The sequence below is a fragment of the Meles meles genome, chromosome 3 (genome assembly GCF_922984935.1).
Source record: "Meles meles chromosome 3, mMelMel3.1 paternal haplotype, whole genome shotgun sequence".
Classification (NCBI taxonomy): domain Eukaryota; kingdom Metazoa; phylum Chordata; class Mammalia; order Carnivora; family Mustelidae; genus Meles; species Meles meles.
Genome location: NC_060068.1, coordinates 116,810,928 through 116,835,657, shown reverse-complemented (window position 1 = coordinate 116,835,657; position 24,730 = coordinate 116,810,928). Strand labels below are relative to the sequence as shown.

The 24,730-nt window shown below is 40.0% G+C and overlaps 1 protein-coding gene across 1 annotated transcript in view; it reads left to right on the top strand.

Moving 5' to 3' along the window:
- The window catches only part of CCDC192 (coiled-coil domain containing 192), a 200,141-nt gene that overhangs the window by 113,147 nt on the left and 62,264 nt on the right, over positions 1 to 24,730 (top strand). The window contains exon 6 of the mRNA XM_046001194.1: positions 24,030 to 24,162. Within this exon, the coding sequence (XP_045857150.1) occupies positions 24,030 to 24,162 (133 nt within the window). The remainder of the gene's footprint in view (positions 1 to 24,029; positions 24,163 to 24,730) is intronic.

Genomic DNA, 24,730 nt, shown 5'->3' with positions numbered 1-24,730 from the left:
CTGATCTCTACCTTTAAACTAATAATACATGATAATTAATTGAATTTAAAGTAAAAAAAGTTAAAAAAAAAAAAAAAAGAATGACCCCAGAGAGGGATAGTCTGAAGACATGGGAGAAGGGATATGAGAGAAGAAAAGAATCCCCGTGAAGGTAAGAGGAGATGGGACCCAGAGCATATAAGGGCAATGGGAGGGATGAGCCACATGGAGATGGAGGGCACTTCCTCCACTGGGACTGCAAGGTGAGGAGAGAAGGACAGACACCAAAGCAAGTAACCATGGACTTGGGGCCTGAATTTGAGGGAGTTCCTGTCTGAATTGTTTCCCTGAGTGAGTTTTGTTTTGTTTTGTTTTGTTTTGTTTTCCTCTGTATGAGCAAAGTCATCTGTGGAGAATTTGTTTAGATTTGTGAATAGTAACGAGAGCCTAAGCTGGCCACTGCTGGAAAGGAGAGCAAGCAGCAGCAGAGAGTCAAAAGAATTGCTGGGTTATTTTGGGAATTCACTGATATTAGAAACCAAGACTGCAGAGTGTCATTAAAACGCAAGGTTGTGAGGTTCTTCTCCCACAGAATGCAGTAGCAGAGATGTCGGTCCCAGAAAGACGAGGACCAAGTTAAGCATGGCGGGTGCGAGGGTGGCATGCACGGAAGGATGATGGAGGAAAGCTGTGGACGATATTAAGAAGAGAGCTAAAGGGACAGGACAAGGAAGCCACAATGGATGGACTCACCAGAGCTCGGGGAGGGAGCAATTCAGATCATCTGTGCAACCTCTTTATTTAATAAATAAGGAAACTGAGGCTGAGGGAGTTTAGTTTAACCTCTAATTTTCTAAGACTGTCATCAAACAAATCTTTATAATGTATTCCTCAGTTTCCTATATGAACTTTGTAATAAATGAAGATTTCATTGCTGAGTAAAACTGTGGCTTCAGGGGCACCTGAGTGGCTCAGGTAGATAAGCGTCAGACTCTTGATTTCAGCTCAGGTCATGATCTCAGGGTCATGAGATCCGGCCATACATAGGGCTCTGTGCTCAGTGCAGAGTCTGCTTGACATTCTCTTTCCCTCTCCCTCTGCCCCTCCCCTAGTGCTTTCTCTCTCTCAAATAAATAAAATAAAACTTAAAAAAAAATCATGCTAAGTCAAGAGGAACATATATGTGCTATGCATATTACCTATACAAAAAGCTTCCATGTACCTCAGTGTACATAGGGAGGAAACTCATTCCTTGTGCATCTGAAATTAATACTCTGGATGGGGCACCTGGGTGGCTCAGTGGATTAAGCCACTGCCTTCGGCTCAGGTCATGATCTCAGGGTCCTGGGATCGAGCCCCACATCGGGCTCTCTGTTCAGCAGGGAGCCTGCTTCCCTCTCTCTCACTCTGCCTGTCTCTCTGCCTACTTGTGATCTCTCTCTGTCAAATAAATAAATAAAATCTTTAAAAAAAAATACTCTGGCTACTTTCACTGGGTTATAACCTCTATAAAAGCCAGGACTTCGTCTTTTTTACAACAGCATCCCAGAAACTAGAACAGGACCTGGATGAATCGGCATTCAGTATTTGTTGAATGAATGACTACATTAAACAGGGCTGACTCTTCTCCTTGACCTTCTAAAATCAAAATGGGACTCACTTTGTACCCATTCTCACCCTCCAGCACTTCCACCCTCACAAAAGAATCTGATCTTTCTCTGTTTTGCTTATTTCAATTAAAGGTGTTTCCATCCATATAGTCAACAAAGCAAAAAAAAAAAACAAAACAACCAGGGGAAGACCAATGAATCCCCTCCCCCCGCCCCACTATCCCTCATTTCTAGCACTAGCTGGTTCCTACATCCTTCACTGTTATCTTGGAAAAAGCTTGATCAATACTTTTCCCTTTCAACATTCCCGCAGTTCTGGTTGGTGCAGGCCTTCATCATTTCTCAACCTGATTATTGTACTGGTCCTATATTTAGGATCACTGACCCAAATTTTCCCCCACTGGTCCAGTGTTTTTTCCAAATATCCATTCACTGGCTAAAAATATGACCCATTATTTTCTACGGAATAAATTTCCTTAGCGTGGCCTTTAAGAGTTTGCAGACTCTAATCCCTTATACACTTTGGGCTTTGTCTCTTTCCATTTTGCACTTTTGCCATTCAGGACTGGCCCATATTTTCATAATTTTATGACTTTTCCGGTACTGCTTCCTCTGCTTAGAGTACTTTGCCTTTTAGCCCATATGGTAAAGTCATAATTACTCTTCACATTTCCTACCATTATTAATTCTTCTTCCAATAAGCTTCATTGTTTGAAATTCATACAGTGACTAATTACTTTTTTTGCCACTGATAGTATTTCTTAAAAAACAAAAACCCCTATTTTAAAAGATACATAACAATGTTAGTGATATAAGAGTAAGATAAAATAGCAAATTTAAGTTAATATTTAAACCCAGTATTATATTATACAGCCATAAAAAATAAACAGATAGTATATTTGACTTTATAATTAGATTTAAGTAAGCCAGAATAACTCCTTATATTTCCAGTTGGCAAAATACAAAAGTTTTATTTAAAAAACAGGACAGAGGTATCTGGCTAGATCAGTCTCAAGTGCATGAGATCTTGATCTCAGGGTCATGAGTTTGAGCCCCGCGATGGGTACAGAGCTACTTAAATGAATAAATAAATACTTAAAAATAAAAAAGATAAGCAAGAGAGAGGTACTCTTAAATAGGTTGTGAGTATGTAAGTTAGTATATCCTTTGTGAAAGGAAAATTAATATCTTTAAAATGTTTTAATGCAGATACCAACTGTGTTGACAAAATTATTCCTTGCGTCGGCCCCATTATGTGTCTAACTCCTCAGTTGCTCCAGTGTTTTCCTCATTGGAACTAAGATTCAGGGGCACCTGCATGGCTCAACCTGTTGAACCACTGGTTCTTGTTATTGGCTCAGTTCATGATCTCAGGGTCCTGGGAGGGAGCACCACTTCGGACTCTGTGTTCAGCATGGAGTTTGCTTGGGGATTCTCTCTCTCCTTTTCCCTTTGTCCCTCCCCACTCACTCTCTCTCTCTCTCAATAAAAATATAAATGTTTAAAAAAAAAAAAGAAGTTGAGATTCAGACAGGAATGTGGTCTTAATGTGAATTGGTAGGTGCTTCAGTAAATAAATCTCATTCACTATGGTTGTATGCCATGTAGTAGTTTCTTCTAGATAATGCAGTTTGTGTTTAAAAAAAAAAAAAAAAGGAAGAAGGCCCATGAAGGGTTCTAGTGAATAAATTCTCCACAGCCAGAAGATTTGTAGTGGCTGGGGTCAGGGAACATGAATCAGGATACGTCTACAGGCAACCTGCATTAATACATAGGTGCTGACCGTATTTGTGAAGATTTGGAGGAAATGGATGGGAAACTAAAGACATTCCTTCTTCCATGGTGTGTAGTCAGGGGTAGCAGCCAAGGGTGGCTTGGGGGATAATTTCCTCATCCCCCAAGCACCCCAAGATAAAACCATGAGCTATCTTATGAGAGTTTGCTTTCTATGCAAACTAGGCCAATGCTCTGGCCAAATATATCATCTGGATTACTGTCTCCAAAGCCCCTGGTGTAGAAATTCTGGAGCCACTACTGAGGTTCATCAGGACCTGAGTTTGACATGCCTACCATCACTACCAGAGAATTAAATTATAGGAAGTAACAAGAAGTGATGGAAGGACGTCTGACCTTTTTGGATGTGTTTTATTTTTAACCTGACTTGAACAGAACATAAGGGTTTTCACTTAGGAGGAAAACATAGATCCACCATAGTTGGTTTTCCTTTAATAACTCCACTCTAAAATAAAACATTTCTTTTATTCTTTTCTAGTTTAAGTAGCTTTTTTCCTTTTCTATATTTGGTGGCTAAGCTGTTGAGTGATGCTGTTTTCTCCTCTTTGCTTCTCCTGAGCACAGACTTGGTTCTTTCTTGTGATTACTGTTGAGGAAGCATGTGTAGGTCCTCTAGAAATGGCCTATAGTAAACTCTTGACATGGCCGACATTCCCAGTTCTTGTATTTTGAAGGTCATCATATAACTTCACAACAGGTGGGCTGTACAGGAGTTCAGTCGTTACCAAACTTGACAGTGAACTCTGAATCCCCTAGTTTCCACAGGGTGTTTCCATTTTCTGGACGTGCCTTTTTTTTTTTTTTTTTTTTTTTTTTTTGTAACGATTTTATTTACTTGAAAGAGAGTGAAAGCAAGAGAGATCACAGAGGAAGAGGGAGAAGCAGACTCGCCTCTGAGAGAAGAGCCCAATGTGGGCTCTTAAAATTCTCACAAGTTATTATATGAACCTCACAGAGAAAACACTGACTATATGGTAACTCTCATTATTACTTTAGAGACACTTACTTCATCCTGGAAGGAAAGGCAGTATCCATAGTTTAAACTGGAATAACCGTAGTTTTGTGAATGTCACATGGAATATAACATATACAATAGGAGTAATTGATCGCCTACCCTGAGATAAAGGTTTCTTTATAAACATTAGAAATCCTTCTTTACGCCTTATGTTGAATTGAGTTGAAATGAGTGAATGTAGATTACCCTGTTGGGCCCTAGGTCTCTAGCCAGAATTTCCAGCTACAGTTTTATGTCCGTGTACTCCCAGCCCAGCCATAGCCCACAGGGGCTGGATACTGACTGATCCTGGATACTCTGATCTAGGGCAGTCACAAAAGGTCCAGCCAGCCCTAGTTTATCTCCAGCTGGGGTTAGAGGCACTAAGACCCATGAGAGGTGGGGAGAGATAGAAGGTGGAGGGAATGGAAACTAATCTTCAGGTTCTCAGCATACATTTTCCCAAAGCCAGTCCTGTTTTCAGGACTGAACTGACTAACAGCTCAGGGTTTCCTTTTTTTTTTTTTCCCCAATTTTATTTCTTGGGGTGCCTGGGTGGTTCAGTCAGTTAAGTGTCTGGCTTTGGCTCATGTCATGATCCGAGGGTCCTGGGATCAAGCCCAATGTCGGGCAGGGAGCCTTGTTTCTCCCTCTTCCTCTGCTGGTAGCTCTCCCTGCTTGTGCTCCCTCTCTCTCTGTGTCAAATAAATAAATAAAATATTTGCAGAGAGAGAGAACGGGAGGGAGGGAGAGAGTGAGCGCACAAGCAGGGGGAGCAGCGGGCAGAGGGAGAAGCAGGATCCAGGCTGAGCAGGGAGCCGGATGCAGGGCTCCATCCCAGGACCCTAAGATAACGACCTGAGCCAAAGACAGATGCTTAACCAACTAAGCCACCCAGGTGTCCACAGCTTAGGGTTTCCTAAGCTAAAGAAATTCCTGTGAATAAGACTCTCTCTAATGAACCGTTGAACACTACATCAAAAACTAATGATGTAATGTATGTTGGCTAATTGAATATAATTAAAAAAATAAAGAAGAAGAAGATTCTCTCACCACAGACTAAGAAAATTCAAATAAGACGTTTCAAATGTTGAGTGAACACAAGACTTGAACTTATCATGCCTGGCCAGGTCAGATCAGGACAGCAACAACCAAAGGAAAAAAGGAAGTTCATCTGCCTTTCCTGATAACATCTGCCAAATGACTGTGAGCAATGGTTTGTGGCTTTAAGGATGGTTGTAAAATAAATACTGACTATACAGTTTGGGATCAGGGCTGCCACCTAAACCTGCCACCTAAACCTGCCACTTCTGTGCATGTGGTTTCTTGATCACGTTTAATCTCTTGGTCTTTGGTGAGCATGGAGCCATCAAGAACACACATACAGTTGGGTAGGTTGCGCTGTGAAGAGGAGGCCCAGCTGAAGGGCAAGTGTGGACTCACTTCCAGTTTTATTCTGCTTATCTAAATGAACACCTTGGCTCAAGAAAGGATGCCCCTAGAGGAAAGGGTCCTTTAAAAAAATTCTTTCAAAGGTACTCCACCGGCTAATGCACAAAGATGCGTCGACCCCCGTGGGCGTCTTTTACTAACTCCCATGAAGGTACCCCTTGGGATGCAACAGTGATCTTGGTGGACGTTTTGAGCTCTCAGAATTCTGATCCCCGTACCCACAGTGGGGGAATTCTCCGTTATACAGACCTTCAAAGAAACAGAGCACACCAAGTGTAGCAGGCCGGATGACCTTCTAGGTCCCCTTGTAGCCAGGGTGAAGGAATATGGTCAGTGACTTGCACATTCCCTGGACTATGAACTGGGGGTTGGAGATGCACAGGAAAGGGCAGAGAGAATTCCTTTGAGCAACAGCAAATTCTAGTTTCCAAAGCAGCAGAGGGAGGACTAACAGGAGGTGGGGGGAGCATCCAACACCCAGTGCCACAGTGAAGGCTTTGCAAGCAGGGCTGCCTATAACTCTAGCCCAGTCCTGCCAGTGAGTTTGGTGGTTGTGCTGGTTGCTGTGAAGTCTTCTTTGTGTCTAGCTTGTTTTTCAGTCTGATTCTCCAAGTTTCTCAGCAGTAAGCTTTTTCTGTATTTAAATTGGTCTCAATGGTTTAAATAAAATTGTTGAGCAGAGATTAGGATAGGGAGAGTTTTGAGGCTGGTAGAGCACTGTATAGAGCTAAAAATTATCCTAGAAACATCTTAAAAATTATCCTAGAAATATCCACCTTCCTACCAGGACATACATCGGTGCACCTACTTCTGGGCCAACGCTCAGCTGGTGTGGGATCCAATCCTGTCCCACCATTTTAGGAATCGTAGAATATCAACTATTCATTGTTTTCTGGTATACTTAAGCCACTCATTTCAACTAGATCCTTCCTGTCAATGTTTGAATATGACCGCATAGCTCCAAGTGAAATAAAATTGTTTGTCTTGAGCCCACATGACTGAGGTATTGCTCTATTTCACAGTTTACCAAGTGGAGTGTCAGAGTACTGTGTGTTCCAAGAATGGGTTCTAGGTGTGCCAGGAGATATGAAAGGAAAATAAATATGTGGTAAATTAGAACTTCTAGGAGTAGGACCCAAAATGCCTATTTTAAACATTGGCTGCCAGAACTCAGTGTAATAAGGGTAATTATGTCTTCCTTCATTTCTGGAAATTTCTCCATATTTTTTACCTCAAATATCTCCACATTTTACCTTAAATACCTCACATATTTCCTCAAAAATTACCTCAAATATAAAATTTACCTCATCCCCTTTTCCTTCCTTCTGGAACACATCTTAAACTTAAATTAGAGATTCTTCTCCCTACTCTGTATCTCTTAAATATTCTTCCTTATTTTCTATTTCTTCACTTCTGTAGGTTCTCATGATTTCACTTAGATTATCAACAAATGCCCAGGTCTTTTATCTGCTTTATCTACTCTATAATTTAATAGATATATTTTTCAAAGATTTTTTTAAAAGATTTTATTTATTTATGTGAGAGACACACACACACAGAGAGCAGACCTGAGAGAGTGAGCACGAGTGATGGGAAAGGGCAGAAGGAGAGAGGAAGCAGACTCCCTGCTGAACAGGGAGCCCAACATGGGTCTCAATTCCAAGAACTCAGGATCATGACCTGACCTGAAGGCAGATGCTTAACTGATTGAGTCACCCAGGTGCCCCTCAATGATTTTTTATTTTCAAATTTTCACTTGGTTTTTTTTTATACTCCTTCTTCCCCCTCCCCCCCCATAATCCCTTATTCTTGTTATATGATTTTCAAAAGTATTTTTGGACACTAAAATGCTTTCATATTCTTCCACTATTAAGAGTTCCTGGGTGGGGGTGCTCAGGTGGCTTGGTTGGTTAAGCATCCAACTCTTGATTTCAGCTCAGGTCAGGATCTCAGGGTGGTGAGATCAAGTCCTGTGTTGGGCTCCCCACTCAGTGGGACCCTGCTAGAGATTCTCTCTCTCCCTCTCCCTTTGCCTCTCCCTCTACGTGCTCTCTCTGCTCTCTCTCTCTAAAATAAATAAATAAATCTTAAAAAAGAAAAGAGTTTCCATGGCGCCTGGGTGGCTCAGTGGGTTAAAGCCTCTGCCTTTGGCTCAGGTCATGATCCCAGGGTCCTGGGATTGAGCCCCACATCAGGCTGTCTGCTCAGTGGGGAGCCTGCTTCCTCCTCTCTCTGCCTGCATCTCTGCCTACTTGTGATCTCTGTCTATCAAATAAATAAATAAATAAATAAATAAATAAATCTATCTTTAAAAAAGAAAAACAAAAAGAAAAGAGTTTCTGGGTATGGTTCTTCCCTTTTTTCGTGTATGCTGAAACTCCCTCTCTTTCTCACTGCAGTGAGTCATCTTTTGTACTTTGGAATTTTAGTCTGTGAGCTTATCTTCAGTGGGGATTGTTTCCATGAAAATGCCTAATACTCAGTTTCAAGTTTGCCTCTCTTCATGTTTCACTAATTCTGGAACCAATTCTTTATATTTTCTTTTTGACTCATGGTTTCTTTATGGTAAGATAAATATGAAGCAGAACCATACACAATACGTAACATGGATTCGAGATTCAAATTTCTCCGGGACATCTTTCCTGTATTCTTGAGACACCCTTGAGTTGTCAAGGGATCTATTTCAGCCATTTTCCCAAATCAAATGACTCTTCCTAGTTCAAGTTTACATGCTAGAGGAGGGCAGCCCTATCCCAGCCCCTTTCAGGCACAAGGACTGTAAGGGTTGACTCCCAATTCTAAATGACCATTGTAATTCCTACCCCTAAGCTTTACGTCTGCTCACAATAACCTGAAAGCTAATTCAATTCCACTCTTATTCAAGATTACTAGTTTTGAGTTTCAATTGCATTTTGAAAATCCAGATAGTTCACATTTCTCCTTTGGGACTTTTTACGTATATTTTTATATGGGTAATGTATTTTTCTGTATTACCATACGGTTTGTGTGGGAAGGGTGTCTCCCCAAATCAATCCAATCTGTCATCTCGATCAACAGTCTGGACTGACATTTTTTAACACACTCACGAGGTAAATCTTATGGACACTAGGGTTTAGAAATCACACATGAAGTTTGAAAATTACTGCATTATGGAATTCAATACTTTCCTTTTTACCACTCTTCCACATTCACCACCCCACAAACACATAGCCTGTTACTCAAATTTAATTTACTTCCTAAATATTCTTGCCTTTCCAAACCCTAATTCACTTGAACCACTGAAATTATTTCATAACTGAAATTTCTGCATTTAGACTTTCTCTCTTAAAATTGTACCCACCTCATACCATCAGGGTGATCTATCTACAGCATGTACTTGTCCAAGCCTAAAAGTCTTCTACTTCCTACAAGCCCAAACTTCCTAGAATATAAAAGATTACCCATTATCTAGTCTATATCTCTTCTGCTTTTTATCTCAATTATCCTGAACTTGACCTCATGAGATTACCTATATAGACAATGTTTATGAACTCCAGTTTTGTGTATACTGGAATGACCTTGTCCGTGCACCTCTTTCTTTCTCACTTATCCTATGCTTTTTTCAAGACTCAGATCACACAATAGGAAGGTCTTTGACCTTCCAAGCAGGGGTAGGGATCCTTCACCTGTGCACCCAAAGAACCCTATATGTGTTCTGCCACAAAACATTACAGTGAAGGTTAATATATATGTCTCTCACACAAGACAAGAGCTTCCAAAGAGAAGGGAGTAAGTATATTTTATCTTTGTATTCCCAAAATCTGCCTCAGAGGATGGCACATAACACATTTGTTGAACTAAACTAAATTACTGAGAATCCCAAAAAAATAGCTCTTTCTAATGAACTGGATTCTCTCTTAAAATTTTATCTGCTTTGAAATATTCAACCTGGTCAGAAAAACACATCCTCGAAAGTCTTCATCTAAAAGGTTTTTTTAGTAGATTATGTGCTTGGAAAACTGGGATCAATCCAGTAGAAATGTTCAACTGTTGTGGACATGCTGTCTTGGCTCTGACACGTTGACAGAAATACCACTTCTAGTATAATTCCTTATCAAATTTATAGTTTTTTCCCCTCATTTGTTATCTCATAGAAAATAGTAGTAACAGTCCCAATGAAAAATAAAGAGAAAAGTAATAAAGTAACAAAAAAAGGTAATAAAGAAACAATTAGAAACTATGCACAGTATGAATCCAGGTTGGGATAGGAAAAAAAATTAAACAGACACAATACAAATGAGCAAAGACTGGCTAGTAACTACATTCCATGTTAAACTTTTTCAGACTACTTTAGATTCCTCCTTTTCATATACTGGAATATCTTGGAGTATTTTGAGGTCCTATAAGATTTTTCCCCATAGTGGACAAAATTAGGCTAGACTTCAAATATCTTTGAGATATTTAATGCCACAAAAATGATTTATTTTTCTTTTCAGTCCTGTGTGTGTGTGTGTGTGTGTGTGTGTGTAAAGTGCATATAGGGATTTTCATGGGATTTAAAGCATTCAGGAACCATTAATTACTTTAAAAAAAATCTTTGATTACTTTTATACAAGAAAAATAAAATATAATATAAAATAAAATATAATTTTAAAGCTAAAAAAAATATTTTCTTGAAATATCCTTTCATTGTCTCTGTTCCCCACCTCATTTTGAACATTTGAGGCTTAACGCATTTAATCAGGATGAGTTAATTCATCCATATGTAAACCCTGAGGTGGTTTAAAAAATTCCATTTGTCATTAGAGAAAGTGAACATCAGGCACTTGCCTCAGATTACTGTGTTGTTGACAGAATTAGGAACAGGACTTAGAATTTTCCTGCTAGACGTCTTTGAAGCTTATGAAAGTCATTAAAATAACTTTGAACAATGCAATGAGTGTGAAAGTAGGGATGGGAATTTCCTTAACTTTGGTAACCTGAAAAGAGTTCCAAGGGAACTGTGAGTGAGAAATAAGAATCAAAGAGATGGAGGGTTTTTCCTTCCTCCAAGCCAAAGAGGGAAGTAGTGCTGGAACTTTGAGTGGCTTGGTTGCAGTTGGGTACTGTGATTACTATCTCTTCACATTTACTCTAAGGAAGGAAGGTGATATGCCCCACACGTTTCCTCACTGCACTGCCATTACATAGTATCATTTCCAGAACCTGAGATTCCTTGCTCCAATTAATGCCTTTCTTTCTATAGCTGAAATTGGCCATCTATCAAAAAATGACAGACATGTTACATGGACAAAGCCTACACAGAAACCTCCCCCATCTGCAGCCTTCCAGAGTTGCTACTGTCCCTACTTCCCAACTCACACTCATGCCTGCCTCAGTGCCCTCATGCATACAAGGACACACATATCCTTAGGACACTCATATTTCCTTTGTGGCCAGCACCTGGCTCTTATCTATAGATACTCCTCAAGTTAGTCTTCACAGATGTACACATCAGAACCACCCAAAAAGTTTGAAAACTAGATTATCCATCCCACATCCAAACCCTCAAATTCTGATTGAGGAGGCCTAGAGAGAAGCTTGAGCTGATGTATTGTTTCAAAAGCTCCTCAGATGGATCTGATGTGCAGATGTCCAAGTACAGAACAGTCGGTGAAGCCTTAACAGCCCCCTTCTGCAAGGTCAAGGAAAGAGAAAGATAGGCACATCACTGAGTTAGCTTGCTTGATAATAATCTTCTACTATGTGTTTCTTTTCCAACAACCACAGGATATCTATCAATTTTCACCCGCTTCTTAGATTATTGCATTCTTGAGTTGTATCTGCTTAATGACTCCAGGCGTGTTTGCTTGCAGTGGACTTTTGCATTTCCTCATAAAAGAATTGTAAGTCATACTGATAGGAGTATACATCTTTTCTCCATAAAAAAGGAAGGTCCTATATCAGACATAAAACATGTGATTTTAGGATTGGAAAGGATTAGATTTCTAATGATAGAAATTGTCTTACCAAAATCAGTTATGATCTGGGAGGCTCCTAAATGTATTCCCACTTTAGGACCAACGTACTTGGTTAACAATGAAAACAAAAAAGAAACATTTTTTAGGAAAGGAAAATGCAATTTGTAATCAAAAGATGAAAAGTTTCAGTTAATGTAAGAAAGGCAAGTATTATAATTATTGTATTGCTATGATCACAATTTCAAGAAATGTCTTCCACACAAGAGCCAAAAAGTGAAAGCAACCCATGTGTCCATGGACAGATGAATGGACAAGCAAAACTCGATATATGCATACAATGGAATTTATTCAACCTGAAAAAGGAATGAAATCCTATCACACCCTACAGTATGGATTAACTTTGAGGACACTAGACTGAGTGAAATAAGCCAGTTACCAAAAGACAAATACTGTGTTATTCCACTTATATGAGGTATGAAAGTAGTCAAGTTCATAGAAACAGAAAGTAGAATGCCAGGGTCTGAAAGGAGGGAAAATGGTGAGGTGTTATTTAATAGGTGTGGGGTCTCAGTTTTTCAAGATAAAGTTCTGGAGGTTGGTTGCACAATGATGTGCATACATTTAACACTACTGAATAGTAAACTTACAAATGGCTATAATGGTAAATTTCATACCATGTGTTTTTTGCCACAATTAAAAAGGAAAAAAAAGAAACGTCTTCAGTTGAAAACCAAGACTCAGTAATTGACATTGCCAGTTTAGATAAGGCACTATAGAATTAAAATTAAGCCAAGCAGAAGTCAGTTTTGACTTTGACACATGATATATGAGCAAAATTAGGGACCATATTACTTATCTATTCATTCGTCCAGGCAGTCAAAAACTATATATTTCTTGTGTATCTCCTGGGTTAGGTTTATAGAAGCTTGACTGGCTCTGGGTCAGCCTCATTCTTATCTGGGGAGGATTAGATTCAGTCCAGGGTATAGCAAATATATATTTCTGGGGTCCTTACATTTCCAGACCTGAGTGGTTTCCTGTCAGGCCAGTGTTGTTCCCATTACTACTAACAATCACCTGGAAGTTCTAGGCTAAAACAGAACTGATCAAATATGGCTCCTGAAGGCTTTAGGAAAGGAAAATGCAATACATCTTTTGATTCCTGGGTCAGGACCAGAATAAACAACTCACCATTTGTCTAATTTGGGACATCTTCAACCTGTTCCTGTTGAACAATTCATCTGATTATACGTAAATTTTGCAATGTCAGACTCTGGGAAGTTATGACATTGCTAGTCACTAGCAAGAGATGAGGCAAATGGCTGTAAGCCCAGTCCACATGTTCCCCTCCCTACCCATTTTCCTTGCATATCTGAGATGAGGGTGTGTTGATGGGAACAGTCTTAGAGGTCTACCAGATAGTACTCTGACATCTAATTAGACTTCTGTTTGAGAGTTCAGATTCATGTGCTATCTTTTCACTGCTAGCTTGCTTAATGGAATTAGAGAAAATACCTTGCTAAGGAGTGAAATAAGAGAGACAGACTCTTGAGTGGAACAAAACCAAGGAAAGATCTGTATTCAATGATTTGTTTTATAGCAAGGACATTTGTCTAGACTTGTTAAAATATGCAATCTGAAACTAGCTAATATCTACATAGCCAAAGTTTACATCATCACCACACCTTTCCTTTCCTCTATCTCTGCAGACTATTCACAAGTATCAGATATTTTCTTTATTGGGTTATGCCTTTACAGACCCATCTTGCATGCACACAACTCCATTCACACATATGATTCTGAAATTAATCTTTTGTTCTAAGCAATATTGAAACTAACGATATATAAATCCAAATATCCTCATCTCTCTACCTATGAAATGTGGCTTCGTGACATGAACAAGACAGCTTCTCTAAATAGTGGAGAAGGACAAGACAAAAATGTTCAAGTCACAGCTGGAACAATGTTTATGAGAAAGAAACTGGATTTCAGTTGCAAATACTGCTTAATGTGGAGACCATCTTCCCCAAGTGCAAAGCCCCTACCACAGAGCAGGACTGACACTATTTGGTATGGAAGTTTCCAGATGTGGCAAACCACAGCTGTTTCTTCCCTCATCTTTAAAGTTTTTTGGTATAGATTGCCCCAGGGTTGAAGAACAGGAAGAGACTAAGAAAACATTGTCCAAGTATAAGGTTTTAGCTCAGAAAAGAGTGATTTTGTTGTAGTTTTGGAAATGTGGTTTTCTTATCAAACAGACACAGACCACAATGTCACCATCGCTAGATAAAATGTCATCTACTACATATGTATCCTCAGTATAAGTTGAGAAAAAAGCTTTCTTTTTTCTCAAAGAAGACCACTAAGGTGATCTTGCCTTGCTGATCGTGTGCAAATGAACTTCAGGGTAGTTCAGTTTTAATCACTGGGATATAAGTATTCTCGAGACTGTAGGGTTGTAATTTATTTCATTAGCAGTTGTTCTTTGCTTCATACCTCAAACATCTTGAGGAACCTGGTTTTTCTAACGGAAGGCCAGGACACAGGTTTAGTGATCCTTGCTATACTGTCTGAGTCTTTCTTATAATATGACTTCCTCTTAATTACAGTGATTGACTGAGAAGACAGAGACTATACATCATTGGTTCTTGTTCTATGGCTCAGTAGTACTAGGTGGTTGTGACTTCCCACTGTCTGTTTCATCAACTTATTCCATTCCCTTGAATTTATATTCCTCGATTAGTCTAATAGTCAAGCAAATCCTTTTTTAAAGTATTAGAGTTAAAAGGCATATCACATCTTGAGCTAGGAACCAAGTACAATGCTTCAATTTCTGGTGATTTCTCCACATGGATTTAAATGTCCCTAGTCAAATTAACTGTCAGACATTGCTTGCCATGAACCTGATTAACACTTAAATTTTCTTATTGGGAAACTTGACTTGAGATTTTTAGCCCTTATGAAACTTTTGTTTCCAGATTAAAGCAATTGAAAAATTAAAGAATAGACAACTCTTTTAATTCCAGTATATAATATTCAATGGATATTACCGTAAAGATTTATTCTCAATAATTCATTATTAGGAACAGCTACTTCAGAAGTTCTAAGGAGTAAAGATTTTAAGATAGTGATGTGTTAACATTAACTAGCATCAACAATGTACAAAACACTCAGCCATGTACTCACTCTCAGAGTTTTAACATATTAAATACTTTTTTTTTTTTTTCACAATAAATTAGGTCCATTTCACTTTAAACCTAGAAGATTCTACACTATGGTGTCCCTGGGTGGCTCAGGCAGTTAAGCACTTGACTCTTGATTTCAGCTCAGGTCATGATCTCAGGGTTGTGAGATAGAGCCCCATGTGGGGCTCCACTTTCAGTGTAGAGTCTGCTTCTTTCCCTGTCCCTCTGCCCCTCCCTGCCCCCTCCAAATAAATAAATCTTTTAAAAGAAGTTTCTGTGGTAAAATAGTTTCAATTCTGCATTAAGAAAGCAGAAGACTTTTTTTTTTTTTTAAGATTTTTAATTTTTTGAGAGAAAGCACACAAGCTGGGTGGGGGGGGGGAGGGACAGAGGGAGAAGCAGACTCCCACAGAGCAGGGAGCTGGACTGGAGGCTGGGGGTGCTCAAAGTGGGGGGGTTCCATGTGGGTCTCAATGGGGGCTCCACCCTAGGACCCTGAGATCATGACCTGAGCTGAAAGCAGATGCTTAACTGACTGAACCACCCAGGTGCCCCAGAAAGCTGCAGTTTTTTAAACACTGTATTTCCTGGGAAAATATACATACTGTGGAAAACTTCCCTGGTGGGCAATTTGTTTTCTCTAATTTCTCTTATACACACTACAAAGCTTTTTCACGCTATATGAGAATCATTTTTCCTCTTATGATTGTTTTCCTTCCCTCGATTTAGAGCTGCTTATCATTTTTGAAGTTGTCTGGAGGCCAGCTCTTATACTCACTGAGCTTGTATCTCTTGTAATTTCTCTGCGTTGTGGGAAGAATGGGATTTCTGAAGGAGAAAAATACTTACTGAGAAGGTTAACTTATGAGGTTCTCTTTATCACACCAGAAAACCCTTCAAGGTGATTTAAGCACCTTGGTGCTCCAGCATCTCAATTTTCCAGGCGTCAAACACATGCCTTTGCTTTATGATTCAAGGTAAGTCACAGATGGCCAATAGCTTCTGACTTCCTCCCAGAAGGCAGCCTTAGTCAAGTTCAAAAGGAATTCTGGGCACAGACCGAACAAAACAAAACAAAACAAAACAAAACAAAAGTATCTGTCCAATTATAAAGTCATTGCAGAAAAAAACTGTGCATCATTTTTATAATCATGTTAGGAGAGCTTAGCAGTACTTTCACAAGGCAGACAGGGAAATTCTTCTTCCCCACCTGTATGTTCTGTCCTCTGGTTTCTGTTCTCTTCCACCCACATCACTTTTTATAGCAATTTGCCAACGACACCAACACTTGTACAGGTGGGGCTGAGAAGCTGAAATTGCTTCATATACAGCTTTGGCCCTTTGGGTTCTCTCTGTCCTCAGGGAATATTGGACTGGAAAACACCTTCCTAGTTGGCTCTGTTAGGTGTGACAGTGCACTCCTCTCTCTGTTCTCAGGGTGTGATTTGAGACTGTGAGACCAAAAACCGGATTTGGCTTCAGCAAGCACTGGCTACACTTTCTTTCTGAGACCTACCCAACACTTGGTTTTGTTCTGTGCTATGCTCAGCCAGTATGAAAACTTATTTATTGCATTGTTGCCACTGTAGGTTCTTTCTTTCTCAAAGACCTTGGTTGTCAGCCTGATTAATGTTTACTGGGTAAGAATGATGAGGCAGGGTTATATTCACACAAAAAAGAGCTTGTAGACAATAGGAATGAATTGGTTTGTGTACAGATGTTCCAGGCCTCTTGAGGGTGAGTTGACTGGTCAAAATTGGTCCAGTTAATTTCTTTGAAGTGAATGGGATCTCAACTACCTAACAACTCTTCTCTTTATCAAATGTAGAGAGTGACCTGAATCCAGTCCTTCCTGGCTCTCTGTGTGAAGAGCGATTAAAGGGAAGGGAGCCTCCCTAAATAACTATTTTTGACACTAGGATCTTATACACCAGTGATTTTAGTTACTGGCCAGTTTCAATCATAGACCCATTTCATGGCCCTTCAGCTTGTACAGCCAAGGAGCAACATGATACAATTGTTGGTGGTGGTGGGGGGGGACCCACCAACATTGAAATGAGGAGTCAGAAAATCTGACCTTGAGTCTTGTTTCTTGCAGTTTTATTAGCTGTGACTTTGGGAAAATCATGTAATTTTTCTCTGCTTATACTTCAGCATCCCTACAGTTCTAGGGCTGGACAATTTGATTTCAAAGATTATACTCAATTCTGTTCCCTTGAAGATTAAGTGATTCTGTTTTCCTAAATCATACTTGATGGGGGTCAGCCTATGTCTCAGAGCTTCATGATCAGAAATTGGACACTTCTTACTTTAAGAAACGGGTTTATAAATAGGAAATGTCATCTTATTTAACTGCTCACAACGTAAGAACCTGAGTAGGACATTGAGGCATGGATGGCAAAGGGATAGAAGGGATAGTCTAGAGCTGGATCACTCAGATTTAAATTGTGAGTCAAAATTTGACTTTGGGAAAGTTACTTAAAGCTCTCTGCGCTTCAGTGTTTGCATCTAAAAATGGAATTAATAATAGTTCTACTTCGTTAGGTTGCTACAAAAATGAAATTAGCTAGTATGTAATAACTTCTCAGAACTATGCCTGGCATATTATAGGTGGTAAGTATCAGCTTCTCTCTGGAACATTTCCAATAGTAGACTGTATACTACATGGAAGGAAGGGTAGCTTATGGTCTTTTAGGGTAATAAATTCCGACTTTTGGAAGTTATGTTGTTAGAAACATCTATCTTATCACTGGAATTCACTCCAAGTATAAGTTATCTCTTTATCTTGTATTAATTTGTAACTGGTCTTACATAAACATTTACACAGACATTTCTGGAAACTAGGACATCTACTGGCAAACTCCACCTCTGTCTCTAATAATTACTTATCCCATGCAGGGAAAGAACTGAGACTTGGCTCCAGCTATAGGTAAACTCTTCCCTTGTAGTAAGTCAAGATGTTTGTCTAATTACTGGGATTTTCTTTTCTTTTTATTAGAAATTCCAAACCCTCTGGGTGTAGGGAACAGAATTAAAATTTTTTTCTATAGCATGTGATAACAAAAATAAGCAACTCAAATCGGAGGGATACGTGCAAAGAACTGAACAGTATCAGCTATGATTTCCAAAGTCTTACTTGGTCATGAAATGTCAATAGTGGTCATGTGGTGCCCACTCTTGGTCAAGTTTGAGATGAGGCCTAAAGGTTTATGTATTAACAATTCCCCCATGACCTTATTAAATGAAAGAAGACTAAGTTACATTTTGCTTTTGTGCTTGGTCTTTCATTCAAGACATTATACTAAGAGTTTCATCTAATCTACTCTTTGTCACTTTAGAGGACTGAACAGAATGGCTACAATCCCCAGGATCAATTCCAGACCTTCTGATGAGAGACACTAAGAGGGCTCAAAGCAACACTGGGCACAGATAGCCCTTAGCTGGGTTCAGATCTTTCCTTTATTTCTTAGGCTCTCTGGCAAGATCATGGCAATCCATGCTTCCAGTGTCTCTCCATCATGCTTCAGTGTCACTCTTTAATAACCAAATCTTGTTTATTGCCTACTTCTACTAATTAGAGCCATTCATGCTCTAACTAGAAAAAGCTAGCTTTAAGTAACTTAAAGTAGTGGTGAAGTAGTGGTGATTAGTGAACTTCAGAGTTGAGGGCCCTCAACTCTCTCACCTACAAAATAGAGACAGGATCATACATAGCAATTAGGTATCACCAATGAGCAGTGGCTGCTGAGATTGTGGATCAAGGATGGTGAAGCCAAGCAGGCAACCCAGGGTGGAGGAATTCCCAAATCAAAGGCCTGCCTTTGGAGTAGAAAGGAAACTATGAGGCATATATTCGCCATTCCTGGGCTTCTAAAATATTTACCTGAGGTTAGCATTAATACAAAACAAAGTAAGAGTTGTGAAATTGATTTTTTAAGCCACGTTGTAGCCAAAAGCTGCCATCACTTCTTAATAGTTTTATTATTAACAATGGATTATTAGAAAAGATATGAAAGGAGAAATCTGCTTATAGGTTCTGTATTCAAATCAAATTCTCTGATATGTCCTTGGAAGTGAGCATTTTATCAGGGGCCCTCTGGAGACAAAACCAGTCTTTGTTTCATATGCTAAGTAAAGAAGGTGGGCTGAATGGGGTGGATTTCAGACAAGGTGGGAAGAAGCTATGCTCCAGCAAGCCTGCCACAAATGCCACAGGCATCAAGAGGTAGGGCTTTAGAAAGCTCCTCACATCGTTCCATGGAGACAGCCACCTACTTTGCCAGGCATCGGGCCAGCTTTGGCAGGAGACTGGATGGAGGGTATTTGCATATCTGTCTTCAGGACATTAAGTGTTGTCTACAAAGTGAGGAGGAGAGCAATGCAATTATAGGGAAAGCTTAATTTAGGAGAAGGACAAGAAGGAGGAAGTTGTGGAAGATGGAGAAGGAGAAAGAAAGAAAACAAGGCAAATCTTGAAAAAAAAGCGAAATCTTGTTTTCAATGAAATGCAAATTTATTTCCTAAAGTGTGACAAAGACATCTTTAGAAAAGATACTCTTGGGGCGCCTGGGTGGCTCAGTGGATTAAGCCGCTGCCTTCGGCTCAGGTCATGATCTCAGGGTCCTGGGATCGAGTCCCGCGTCGGGCGGGAAGCAGGGAGCCTGCTTCCTCCTCTCTCTCTGCCTGCCTCTCTCCCTACTTGTGATCTCTCTCTCTGTCAAATAAATAAAATAAAATCTTAAAAAAAAAAAAAAAAGAAAGAAAGAAAAGATACTCTTGTGTTTTTAGTGGAGGGTTGAGACCTCCTCTGATGTCTTTCAAGAAATAATGACAAAAAAGAAAGACCTACCTGCCATTTAGCAAACATAGCACTGGGTATTGTCATTTATGTGTTAGGTCACTGACTCCCCACCAGGTATATGATATCCCCTATATGATATAGGGGATCGAGAGCCTGGAGATAACATATGCCCAGCCCAATTTTTCAGGGCCAATAGTTGACAAAGCCCAGCCTTAGAACCTGAGGCCATGGTTCAAAGTGTGTGGAAAGACCAAGAAATTTTAAACAATGCTGGCAACTTTGTGTTGAAACTCCTCTATAAATAGTTCCCTGATGATTTCTAATTCCCGATGACTTGGTATAATGTGAGCTATTCGGCAATGTGATATGGATAGATATTTCCTTTTCAAAACATTGCACAAATACATGATTTCCTCTCTCTGTCCACCCTGTAGGAGAAGTAGGAAAAGAGCAAGGTAATAGGAATTTACCTCCAAGCTATAAAACCTTCCTCTCCTTTCAGTAATCATGGAGGGGAGTTCCTAGTTACTAAGGAGATAATAACAGACTCCATTAGGTTCAAGTACAACACTTGGGTTGCCTGGCTAGAGAATGCCAAAAAAGCAAAGGAAAATGTTAGCATTGCTGAAATCATTTGATGTCTATGACTAATAAAAAACATGTTGGCAAACTGAATTTTTAGAAATGCCCAAAGGGCTTGGTTAGAGCTATGAATTAATGGCATACAGCAGTTCTGTCTGGAGAAAAGGGGGTAAAAAAAGGACAAAGATGTTAAACTCCCTTAAAATTTATCTGAATAAATGAGAGGTCCCAAGATAAATCAATTTACGTTCTTTATTCAATTTTTAACTTAAATCTAAATGTTCCTTTGCCTTTCCTTTGGAGCTTAATAATAAAGTTTGCACATTTTGAGTCACAGTCATCCTTAAATTTTAAGGGTTCCACAAGCCTCTTTGGCCCTCTGATGGAACATCCCACAAATTCTGGAATTATTTTTAAGGGATCCCTGAAAACTGTACCCACCTTAGACACTTTGAGGACTGAGGTATCCACTGATGCATGTGCTGTGCCTCTCAGAGGCTGGAGGAAGCCAGAGGTGGAAAGAACTGGGGGTAAGCCAGACCTTTAATTACCCCTCGACCCAGGTCCCAGAGGTTACTATGGGCCTGCCTGAGGATGTTCATCCAGTCTCTGCTTGATCATTCCCAGAACAGGAGGCCTTTGCCAGGACCCATCCTATCTTGTTATGAATACAGCTCTGATTGTTAGAGGGTGCTTTCTCATGCTGTGCCAAAATCTGCCTCCTCTTGAGTTTTTTACCCATTGTTCCCCATGGTATATCTAGAATAATACTGTTTAACTCAACTTCTTTTCCTCTTGAATAATACCTTAGATTACTGAAGTCAGATGCTGTAACTCCCCTGTATACTGTCCTCTCCAAACTAAATATCCTCAGTTTCTTTCTCAGATCATATGGCAAATATACAAGTATTATAACAATAATAAAGGCAAAACATATGATCACCATAAGACAAAAAGGTGGTCTTGAAATTGGATTTTTTAAAAAGATTTATTTATTTAAGAGAGAAAGAGAGCGTGTGCATGAGCGGGGGCGGGGGGGGGGGCAAAAGGAGAGGGAGAGAGAGAATCCCAACCAGACTCCCTGCTGATCCTGGAGCCAGACAAGGGGCTCAATGTGGGGATTCCCACAACCCTGGTTGTGGGCTGAGCTAAAACCGAGAGAAGCTTAACCGACTGAGCTTACCCAGGTGCTCCTGAAAATTGGATTTTTTTTAAGGGACTTAAGTTTTTTTTTTAACCAAAAAGCTGAAATGTTTAAATGATATTGAGAAGCATCGTGTCTTTCCACTAAGACATAGCTATCAAATCACTCCATCCATCAAGTCATCCTGTCAAAACAAAAATGAAGCCTGAAAGATTTCTTCTTGGCGACACCACACCAGCTCCCTGACAGTGGCCACCTCACCAAGTCTCTCCAAGTTGCTTTTAGTTTTTGCTTTATTTGCTATCAATGCCTACTTTGAGAAAAGTTTCCATAAAGGTACTAATCCGCATATGAGTCATTATGACACATTCTAAAAAGAATGTGAATACTATCTATTAAGAATTAAGAGAAAAGCAAGGTAAGGAAATGCACACTTTCCTTCTTACTCCTCTCAGTATTTCATTATACAATTCAAACACAGAAAAGTTGAAAGAATTTTATAGTAAACACCCATATACTTAATAACTAGACTCAAGTACCATTTTGCTATCTTCCATTCATCACCTGTTTATCAGTATCTCTTTCTATCCATCACTCTGTCTTACTTTTTTACACATGCCCATGTAAGGTGTGTTCATCCACATGCTTAACCCTCCTGCTTCAGTTTGCACACTCACTGTTATTGGTTTTCTAATACTTTTAATTAGCACTCTCTTCTGAATCCCTTTTCCACTCTCTCCCTCATTTCTATCTCATTCCTCCATTCTCTAGCCCCAGGGTTCTAAATGGTAAAAACAAAGTGTGAAAAATCTGATCACGGGATAGTCTTGAAGTAGTATCAGGAAAGGACGCTGAAGACCACAAGGGACCTCATAGGCATTATCATCTCAGGCCTAGGATGGACAAGGTCCTCATGAATGAACTGGCACAAACCAACTTACAAGAGGGGGAGGTATCAACAAGCATGCCAACCTAGTAATTTCCTGTGGGAAACACAGCTAGTTATCAAATACCCAGGCCAAGATATTTCTTGATCAGCTCAGTTTCCCTCTCTGAATTAATCTACAGAACAGGTCAAATTTAAAGGATTTTGGTGAACAGAGAGACTCAGAGGAAAGGAAATAGTAAGAAAGTCTTAGTGGCATGGAGCCTTACCAGCGCTGATATTTCAACAGTTGCCTGACACCAAAGGGGTGCTTCGTAATTAGTACAAAGATGAAATGAGTATGCATACTAACTACACTCTAAGAGAACTGCTGAACAGACCAGGAACTCACGTTGTGAATGAAGGCACCTCTCTCCTGGACCGTGCTGGTGAACCATGCCAGATTCTACCCCTCCAACTCCCGCTAAAAAATTTCCATGACTACCATTCCCATTTTAATAATACATTCTCTTTTAGCCATTTGTCTGCCATTAATTCAGCTTTTGTGAAATCCTAATACTGCTTTGGTCTGAAAGACAACCTCTCTTTAAAATGGGTGGTCTACATCTATAGAATCCCATCTTTGGCGAACTGATTCTACTGGCTTTACTCTCAAAAAAAAAAAAAAAAAAAAAAGGTAGTGATTCCCTGCTACTTGAAGTTTTCCCTGATGTGTAAAAACCATTTGTTTCCCTATCTCAAGATTTATGTCTGATAAGAAATGTTAGTCATTTATATTCTGGGCTTCCTAATTACCAGTCCACAAAGACTTGGCAAAGTGAGCTCTTCAGTGGAAAGGCAGCAGGGCAGCGGCACCTAAGTATAAATACAACACTTTGCACAACAGACAGTTTTTCCACAGTTTCAGATAAATCCAATTCTGACATAGCGATTTCATTCTAGAATCTATAAACAGAGCTTTCTAGTCATAAAGTCTCCAGGTAAATCCTTTGGTTAGGTAATAACCTAACCAAAGAACTTCAAACTACTTCAAGTAGTTCTTTCAAAGGCTTAGATGTCATAAAAAAGACTATTTTACAGCAAAGCAATTCCTGTCTTCTATTGTTTAATGATTTATACCCTCGACCACTTTCCCTGCAGAGATACCCTGGTAAGTACCTGTAAACATCAGCATGTCATGGTAGCATCACACTCTTCAGAGTTTATTGGAAGGCAAACCTTTATGGTATTAGGGTAGAAAATGACACAGAAGCAAGGCTCTCTGAAACAAGTGCACTATTTCTTGTGAGTTTACTTACAGACTGAAAAAAAAATCAGGCACTTTTAAGCATTGGCACCTCACTGGTCAAATGCCAACCATCAACTAGAGTTGTTATCTAATTGCCTCTATTATAAGCAACCAAAATACAAGGTTCAGCTGCAGATTAAAACCCTGAAGAGGGTAAAAGAAACTCTGATGTAGAGAGTGGCTTTCAGTGCTGGGGCCTGGAACTCTCGGACGGGAGCACTAGTTTCACAGACCTCAGAAAGGACTTAAGCTAGATAAACAGGGACCAGTTCACCGCAGCTGGGCTTCAAAGGCCATGTTTGTTCAGACTTCATTAGTTCTTTTTATTCCTTTGATGTGTCTGTCTCTAGTGACGGAAACTCTTATTTTTTCAAGAAACTAAAGCACAAAAGGAAACTGAAAAAGCTGCAAACTGATTTGGCAACAGCTAAGCAGGAGGCTGCCATCACAGTCCTGGAGCTCAATGAGAAGATAAGGACTCTATGTGAAGAGAAGCCAGCCCCTAGAGGTCAGTATTACCACGTGACAGTTACACTGGCCCTAGGGCATAAGTGAGGTATATGCTTTTATTGGCCACAGAGCAAAAAAGCAGGGCCACAGGGCCAGGCAGAATCCTGGCCCAGCAGCATGCTGACCTGGCCTACCCCACCTCCATTCCCTGAGAACAGCAGACATGACACAAATTACTGACTCCAGGCTGGGTTCACGTTCACTGTCTGTGAGGTAGGGAATGAATAAGGGGTTCCTTAGAGGAAAAGTCTGTGAAGCTGAAGAGCTGGACTAAATGGATCTGAGAAGGGTCTCTGCATGAGCTGGGTGGCAGCGAGGGAAAGGGAGCGCCTAAGGAAGACCCAAGTGATGAAGCTCTGGAGTGGAGTGAAGAGAGGAGCTTGTCTTCAAGTGTAGACAGGCTTGTACGCTGGGGCAGGCACAGGGAAGTTAAGAAGTGGGGAGTGTTGAAACAACCCGTGAATGAATGAGCCAGAAACAAGCAGGGAACGCTGGGTGAGAATGAAATCTGGGTGATTCCAAAAACCTGTAATGGCCACTATGGTTTGGAGTTTTGAACAAGTCTT